This window comes from Palaemon carinicauda, chromosome 22 (genome assembly GCF_036898095.1).
Source record: "Palaemon carinicauda isolate YSFRI2023 chromosome 22, ASM3689809v2, whole genome shotgun sequence".
Lineage (NCBI taxonomy): Eukaryota > Metazoa > Arthropoda > Malacostraca > Decapoda > Palaemonidae > Palaemon > Palaemon carinicauda.
Genome location: NC_090746.1, coordinates 46176610 through 46185525, shown reverse-complemented (window position 1 = coordinate 46185525; position 8916 = coordinate 46176610). Strand labels below are relative to the sequence as shown.

Sequence of the window (8916 nt, the reverse complement as noted above, 5' to 3'; positions counted from 1 at the left end):
CTCACAATTCTTCTTCACCCAAGGGGTTCACTACTACACTGTAATTGTCCAGTGCCTACTTTCCTCTTGGTAAGGGTAGAAGAGACTCTTTAGCTATGGTAAGCAGCTCTTCTAGGAGAAGGACACTCCAAAATCAAACCATTGTTCTGCAGTCTTGGGTAGTGCCATAGCCTCTGTACCATGGCCTTCCACTGTCTTGGGTTAGAGTTCTCTTGCCTGAGGGTACACTTGGGCACACTATTCTATCTCATTTCTCTTCCTCCTGTTTTGTTAAAGTTTTCATAGTTTATATTGGGAATATTTATTCAAATCTTACTTTTCCTTGTTTCCTTTCCTCACTGAGCTATTTTCCCTGTTGGGGACCCCGGGCTTATAGCATCTTGCTTTTCCAACTAGGGTTGTAGCTTAGCAATTAGTAATATATATATATATATATATATATATATATATATATATATCTTTCCGGTCACGCTCAGCGGCATGGCCAGACATATAGATATTCAGTCTCTCCACGTCCCTCGGGTAGGGGGGGGGGGAGAGAGAGTAATAATACCCTAGTTAGAGGGGTTGCAGGCGGGTGTTCATATATATCTGAATACAATATTTAGCCGTCATTTCTGACGGGTCGTGTACAGTTGCATAACATAGTATAAAAATATTTGCAATAGGCTACAATTAAGAGAAAAATATTCAAGTGCGGTCTTCTCTCCCTAGGTCGGTGTTATTGACGTGGCTTTGTTACAGCGGCCTATAAGAGTAGCAGGTGCCAAACGCCCTCAAGCAGTAAATATAAGGTTTGTAAGTTTGTTATAGCGTACACTTGTCCAAATAAACAAAGTACCTCACACAGTAGTACTACTTCACTACTAAGCTGACGTGGTATTATTATAAAGAGTATATTAATCAAATACTCACATACATAAACACACACAAATATATATATATATATATATATATATATATATATATATATACATATATATATATATATATATATATATATATTTATATATATATATATATATATATATATATATATCTTGAGCAAGAAAAATCACAATTCAGTATGTATATATGTATATATATATATATATATATATATATATATATATATATATATATATATATATATATATACATATATACATATATATATATATATATATATATATATATATATATATAGTTGATAGTTCGGTTCCTCTCGGGAATCGCAATTTAAGTAAAAATAAAAAGGTCAATGGTGCTATTATCATCTTTATTTGGTAGCTTTCAACATAACTTCTGTCATCTTCAGCCTATCTACAATTGTTATGTAAAATTAATAAAAATTAATATAAATGATCATAAGTAGATGATTAGGAAGATATACTTCCAGGAACTGTCCAAATAACTTTCAAATCAAACCAAAGAACATAAAACCGGATAAAAGACATCATTAGTAATATAACTTAATATAACCTACCAATCAAAGAACATAAAACTATATTAAAGATCCAATTACTAATATACCTAGTCACCTGCAGGAAACGATGACCACCAACTCAGAGCAGCAACCCACAGACCAGAAAACGGATCAATGGGTCAATGGAAACTGAACAGGTAAGCCCTCATTCAAACTGGGCTTAGTCTTAAAGATGTATGAAGACCTCAAAATTCTCAGTTGGATGACACTACTATGTCTGTTAGTGATTTTGAAATTTTCTCTGGAAATGGTATGACCAGATTTAAAAGAATGATCATGAATAGTCGAAATTGTTTTATCACTCGAAGGTCTATTGGTTCGTACCGATCTCCCCATGTTCTCTAAAATCCTACACTGAAGCTACCTAGAAGTACTTCCAGTGTAGTACTCATTACAGAGCGCACATTTGTAAGTATATATAACACCAGAACACAAGAGAGTAGGTAGACTTCCCTTATGTTTAAAAAGTGAGCCAACTGAGAACTTGTTTATAAAAATAAGTTTTAAATCTATAAGGGGATAATAGTTCCCCACAGCATCCATAACCTGTTCTTATTCTCTCCGAAACATAACCATAGTACGGAAAGGAAACAATTTTTTTTCTTACTGACTGTATGAATTGTTAAATTTTGACTGTAAATTTTACCCCAAAACTGCTTGACTTGATTATGATAGAGGTTCAGAGGGAACCCATTGTTAATTAAAAATGACTTTAGAAAATGTTCTTCCTCGTGAAACCTCAGATAAGCTGAACATACATGGTAATATCCATATAAAATCGTTTAATTGCATTGATTTTGTAAATTTTTTGGTTCAGAACTTAAAAAGTGAGAGCTTAGTCCTGTTAAAGTTTTTTTTTCCGCAATACTGAGGATGATACTTTGCCTTTTCTCGATGTCTTGGTATCTCCGAAACAATACCCTTGAAACCTCAGTATTTCGGGAAAAAATTCAGACAGTCAGTAAGAAAAAATTATATGTTTCCTTTCCATACTATGGTTATGTTTTGGAGAGACTAAGAACAGAGGTTATGAATGCTGTGGGGAAGAGTTATCCCCACATAGATTTATTACTTATTTTTACAAGCAAGCTCTCGGTTGGCTCATTTTTTATATATAAGGGAAATCTACCTACTCCCTTGCGTTCTGAAATCATATACACTTATAAATGTGCCCCCTGTAATGAGTGCTACACAGGAAGAACTTCTAGGCAGCTTCAGTGTAGGATTTTGGAGCACATGAGGAGATCGGTACAAACCAATAGACCTTTGAGTAAAAAACAATTTCGGCCATTTATGACCATTTATTTAAATCTGGTCATGCAATTTCCAGAGAAAATTTCAAAATCACTGACAGACATAGTAGTGCCAACCAACTGAATCTTGGAGTCTACATTTTTAAGACAAAACCCAGCTTGAATGAGGGCTTACCTGTTCAGTTTCCATTGACCCATTGATCCGTTTTCTGGTCTGTGGGTTGCTGCTCTGAGTTGGTGGTCATCGTTTCCTGCAGGTGACTAGGTATATTAGTAAGTGGGTCTTTAATATAGTTTTACGTTCTTTGATTGGTAAGTTATATTAGTAGTGCTGTCTTTTATCTGGTTTTATGTTCTTTGGTTTGATTTTAAAGCTAGTTGGACAGTTCTTGGAAGCATATCTTCTTAATTATTTAATTATGATTATCTATATTAGTTTTTATTAATTTTACATAGCAATTGCAGATAGACTGAAGATGACAGAAGTTATGTCAAAAGCTACCAAATAAAGATGAGGATAGCAGCATTGACCATTTTATTTTAACTTTATATATATATATATATATATATATATATATATATATATATATATATATATATATATATATATATAAGTATACTGTATACTGTATATATGTATACACACACACACACACACACACACACACATATATATATATATATATATATATATATATATATATATATATATATGGATAGATAAGGTAACTGTCGTTCATCAAAAATCTCTGCTTTCTTCCTATTCAGAGATGAAGCTGCAGCTGCTGTAGATGGAGCCGAAGAAGATGGCGCTGGGGACGAAGAAGCTGGTGTGGCTGAGGTTCACTGTAATAAGGAGGCTGGCGAGAACGGTACATTCCACTGGAGTTCTCCGAACTTCGGCAAAACCGATTACCCAAATGACTCTTATTGCAAAGTCTCCAGTTCATCGGTGCGTAATGTGGTATATCTGCTTCGTTGCATTAGTGACATTTTTGATTTATAGATATGAGATTCCACTTATCAAAAAAAAAAAGACAAAAAAGAAAGAAAAAAAAACACTGCACTTGCATAAATTCATTCTTTCTGTGTTATACCGTCAATCAAAGGGTTATGAACTATAACTTTAACTATCACAAAATCTTGAACAAGGAAATGCAGATTAATATATTTTACTTGATATATTACAATCACGATGCAACAGCAAAATTATATAAAAGTTTTTGTCATTCTATGGCATTGTTATACTATTATAGTTACCGTAACGATTCTAAGCGAAATAAACCCCACCCCCTGATGACGTCTAAGCCAATCACGATGCCTCTCAAGTTAGCAGCGGTCACAATACATCCCATTATGTTATAAATCAAACTCAACAACAGTCAGGTTATTAACGCGGGAGACAACATGATTGGTTATGACGTCATCAAGGGGTGAGTCTGGCGGCAAGGTGGCCTTTTCATAACAGGCAAGGATTACTAATAGTTATAAGGAACATGAACTGGGGTCTGCATCGGGTTTTTCGAGCCGAGTCTGTAGATTCACATACCACGGCCTTTGATCTGCTCGCTACAATATTAGCCATGATGGCTCCGTTCCCTTCTTTAAACCCCCTTCCGTACATCAGTAAAGCTACCTAATTATCTTGGTTAACGTTCATTTGATTAGGCGTAGCCTATCACACGAAAGGGGTGGTGGAGTTTCCTCTTTATCCTTAAATGTGTGTGTGCGGCCTCCCAAAGTTCTTTAGCAAATTTCGCATAATAATGAAACATCCTTCATGTTTGTCCTACTTACGTTATCTTTTCATCGGTAACCTTTTCTTCATTGTTTCCTTTGTTGCGTAATTCAACAACCTACCATAGCTCAAATGATCGCCAACCCCACACTCACCCACACACAAATAAGCTGCTTTAATGCATGAGACCCTATTCCATATTTTCACACACATATACACTCGTAAATATTACACACACACTTCAGATTCTCAAACGTGAGCCTTTGATTAGAACGATGATTATTCCCTTTATTTTATCACTACAGCAATTTCCACAATCCTATGCTTTTAAGTGATCATTCATTTAAGGTATATTGTAATTCATATTATATATTTGAGTTGAGCTAAAACTAAGTACTCTAATATATATATATATATATATATATATATATATATATATATATATATATCATATATATATATATATATATATATATATATATATATATATATATATATATATATATATATATATATGTGTGTGTGTGTGTGTGTGTGTGATAGAGACCTTTTAACCGTGATATTGAATCCCCCATAGGCGGAACCAGGGTATGCAACCATCAGCTTCAACAGCTTGCACATTCTGTGCGAAGGCCGTGGGGATTCCGTGACTTTCAAACAACCCTACCACATCGACGATTTAACGAGTAAGAGGTAAGAAAGTGTCCTAATAATTGACAAAAGAGAAACACTTATAGAGTCTCTTAGAAAGTTCCTTATTGCTTCTGTGTACCAGGAATTCCGGTGTCGACCCGAACATTATCTTCCAAGGTGAAATCAATTGCTTGATGCTAAATATAATGAATTCCTTCTAATTTTGACTATTATGAAATACCATATCATCATCAGGTATTGTGGCGTCATGACTGAAGCAAACAAAATCACCTCGATCCTCCCAACATACAATTTCTTCGCCAAATTCCGCACTGACCACACAGGCACAGCTTCCGGTTTCAATGTCACCGTTAGCCACGAGAAAACAAGTTGTCATCAGGTAAAACCTAGATTGTCTTTTCCATGTCATTTGGAATGGGGGAAATTCTCTCTCTCTCTCTCTCTCTCTCTCTCTCTCTCTCTCTCTCTCTCTCTCTCTCTCTCTCTCTCTCTGTTGTTTTATTGTTTCCTTTTTCTTTAAGTTTAAAACGTGTGTTCTTCTTACGCGTGATAATTTAGGACGACAAGACTTTAATTGAAATAGATTTTAGAAAAACTTATGATACCAAAACAATAAGTATTTCCTACCTAAACTTAGCAATCTGTTCGAAATGCCTTCATTTTAGAAACACTGTACATGAGAGTTATCGGGAATTTATGTATATAAAAATAATTGCAGATCATCGAGGCCGGGGAGACTGGCATCTCTGGTATCATTGAAACCCCAACGGAACCCAACGCCGGCCCCGCCAAGGTGTGCGAATGGTGGATCAGGGTAAGTGCAGGATCTCGTTTCGATTAATTATTAACTCCGCCAACGAAGTTGGAAGGAGATTATGACTTCGCCCTGTTTGTGTAATTGTAAGTGGATGTGTGTGTTTGTTTGTGAACAGCTTCCTGGCCACAATTTTGATCGTAGAGTAATGAAACTTGCAGGGATTAAGTGTTATGTAAAAAGCTGGAAATATTAAATTTTGTAAAGTCTAGGTCAATGGTCAACATCATGGTCAAGCAAAATGTCCTATTCACGTAATCAGTCATAAGTTTGTATATCGTTATCCCAAAGACTTCAAACTTGGTTCATATCTGAGCGTATGAAACTCCACGGTAATTAATTCATGTTAACGTTAAAGGTCAAGGTAAAAGTTGAGCAAAAGGTCGAGAAACAAGCTGTCGCTGTGGAGGTCTGCGCTCTACTGAGTGCCCATCTAGTTTGTACTTTGATATAACTGCCTATATAATTTTAGGCATCACAACTCCAAAATCTTACACAATTATAAATTGTCTGTCCTATGCTTTTTTTTCCTTTCATATTTTTGTGTGAATTTCATTTTTAAGATTTTGAGACCTGTTCTAGCACCACAGGCTACGGTCTATGTGAGTCTGAAGGAGCGCGTCACCATTACGACATGGTTGTAACGATTGATTTGAAGGTTTACAACGTGAAGTTATGCACAATAACCCCCTCAATAAAAAATAGAAAACTATAGGTCGTTAAAGCTGTTAGTCAGAAAATGCAGTTATGATTACGCAGCGTCTATTGATCTAGTTTGTAAGGTCCCGTATAAAAATCTGTACATGACTACGAATTCAAAATAACATTTACTTAAAAATCAAAATTTCATTAAAAATTTTTACCAGGATTTTTTTTTCTTTGCGTAGTGCATAACCAAACAGATGATCACACATCAAATTAAAACAAATGCAATTGAGGATCAAGATTGACAAGGATCATAATAACACTTAGCGACATCGTTTCTAGAGATATATGTTCATTGATATTAATAATTTACTTTAATTTAAGCTTCTAGTTATAATCAATATCTATTCTTGTATGATATGATTATCTAATCGTAGTGTTAAAAAGATTAAAATGAATGAAAATCCCGTGCATGGATGAGTAAAACTTGCCTGAAAGAAAACCTATGGGATTCTGGTTAAATTAGTTTTAATAACATTGTTAAAAATATCACAATGGTAATCACCGGGATTCATGAAACCATCAACCATAATTCGCAGTACTCCATTGGTAATAAGAGCGTCCGTTTCTTATATGTTGTATAGTGTTAACGGGAGCAATTTCACGAGTGCCTGCAATTGAGTATATAAATCTAGGTATCATGGGTACATACTGTAGTTTCCTTATAGCTGCTAATAAAAATAAGAAATCAGAATTTTATGTTTTTCTTGACAACATAGATAGACATTTCGTTCATTAATGCTACCGTAACTACCTCTCAAACTAGTGTTATCATAGTCGATAGGTAATTTCACCAAAATTCGACAATCAGTACTAAGGCAACAGCAATGTCCTAAAAATTATCATTTGAAAGAGTTAAAAGTCAAATACCCTGTAGCTCATCCATTTTTAGATTACCTCATTTGAATATCTACCTTCTTTTACCAGGCTCCAGTGGGCAAACGTATCGAGCTACAGTTCATCCCAACTCTAACCGAAAGCCCACTTTGCAACGAAGGCAGCATTCTTGTTGACAGTGCTGGCAGCAAGTATTACAGAAGGCGTTCCACAGACAGCTATTGTGGCATGTCTACTCCCGGAACACTCGTCTCAAAGAAAAACTACATGAACGTCCTCTACTATTCAACCAACTCTAGTGATCATTTCACTGCCCGGTGGTCTTTGCTTTCAGCTTTCTAAAGAAGAAGAAGAAGAAGAAGAAGAAGAAGAAGAAGAAGAAGAAGGAAGAAGAAGAAGAAGAAGAAAAAAAAAAGTCCACCGTGAGGACTATTTCCAGCGGCTAGTTCCACAATGACCTCGAAAGCCCATTTTTTTTTCTTTTTTGGCCAACAAATGAACTCTGAATAAAAGCACAACTTAAGATCTACTAAAAGGGAGTTTTGCACAAGAAACCGAAACAGGACAGTAGCCCATTTCAGCATATATGCCTTATTTATTATGTGCATGGGACAAACATTATATTCATCGAATACATATAAATTCTCACGCATGTGCGTGATTTTATAATCTTATTCAATTTCTGCGTTGATAATGCTTTAAAGGAAATTTATTATTACACATACGTTGAACATAATTTTAAGCAACATTAATGAGGCAATTATAAACTAACACCGGCTCAAAACGACCTCAGCTTCCTAGTAGCAATGGGAAACGACAGTACATGTGTCATTTCATCGATGAATAAATTATTACGTAATTACGACCAGGTAATTAATTTGTAATATTTTGGTTTGTTTTCATACCAAATGTCTTTGATCACTTCAAGCAAAGCCTTAATTCGTATTGACTTATTCATAATCAGTCATAGATTTATAGTTAGGCCTACTCTTAATTAAAGTATCTTTCACAGAGTTATGTTTATTTTAGCATTTATTTTGTATTTATGTTTATGATAACTTAAATGATATGAAGATTTTTTTGATATGCTAATTTATTAAATACAATAATTCTTGTTTCAATCAAGTTTTTTAATTGTCCTTTGGAGTTATTGTAACTATATGAACAGGGGCGTCAGAACGGTTTTTTTTTCTATTTGTGTGTGTGTGTGGTGGGGGGGGGGGGGGGGCCGGTGTTCTAAAGTTAAAGTCACTGACGACGGGGGTCTCCCCAGATTTTTTGTCCTCACTGCACTCCGCATTCTCTTCAGGTATAAACATAATAAAACATTAAATTGCATTACAGCGCACCGTGCCGGTTGACGCCAGGTTTATTTTCCCAATGAATCATACTTTTAAAAAACAATATAGATATAACATCACATATTCTAATAACTTCAACAAACTTCTGT

At 34.9% G+C, this 8916-nt stretch overlaps 1 protein-coding gene across 1 annotated transcript in view; it reads left to right on the top strand.

Annotated features, from left to right (window-relative positions):
• LOC137616073 (cubilin-like) overlaps window positions 1–8474 on the top strand; it is a 10496-nt gene extending 2022 nt beyond the window's left edge. Inside the window, exons 2-7 of the mRNA XM_068345748.1 lie at window positions 715–794; window positions 3487–3670; window positions 5034–5149; window positions 5345–5489; window positions 5829–5924; window positions 7557–8474. Coding sequence (XP_068201849.1) covers window positions 715–794; window positions 3487–3670; window positions 5034–5149; window positions 5345–5489; window positions 5829–5924; window positions 7557–7808 — 873 coding nt within the window. The 3' untranslated portion in view covers window positions 7809–8474. The remainder of the gene's footprint in view (window positions 1–714; window positions 795–3486; window positions 3671–5033; window positions 5150–5344; window positions 5490–5828; window positions 5925–7556) is intronic.
• Window positions 8475–8916: the final 442 nt, after the last annotated feature.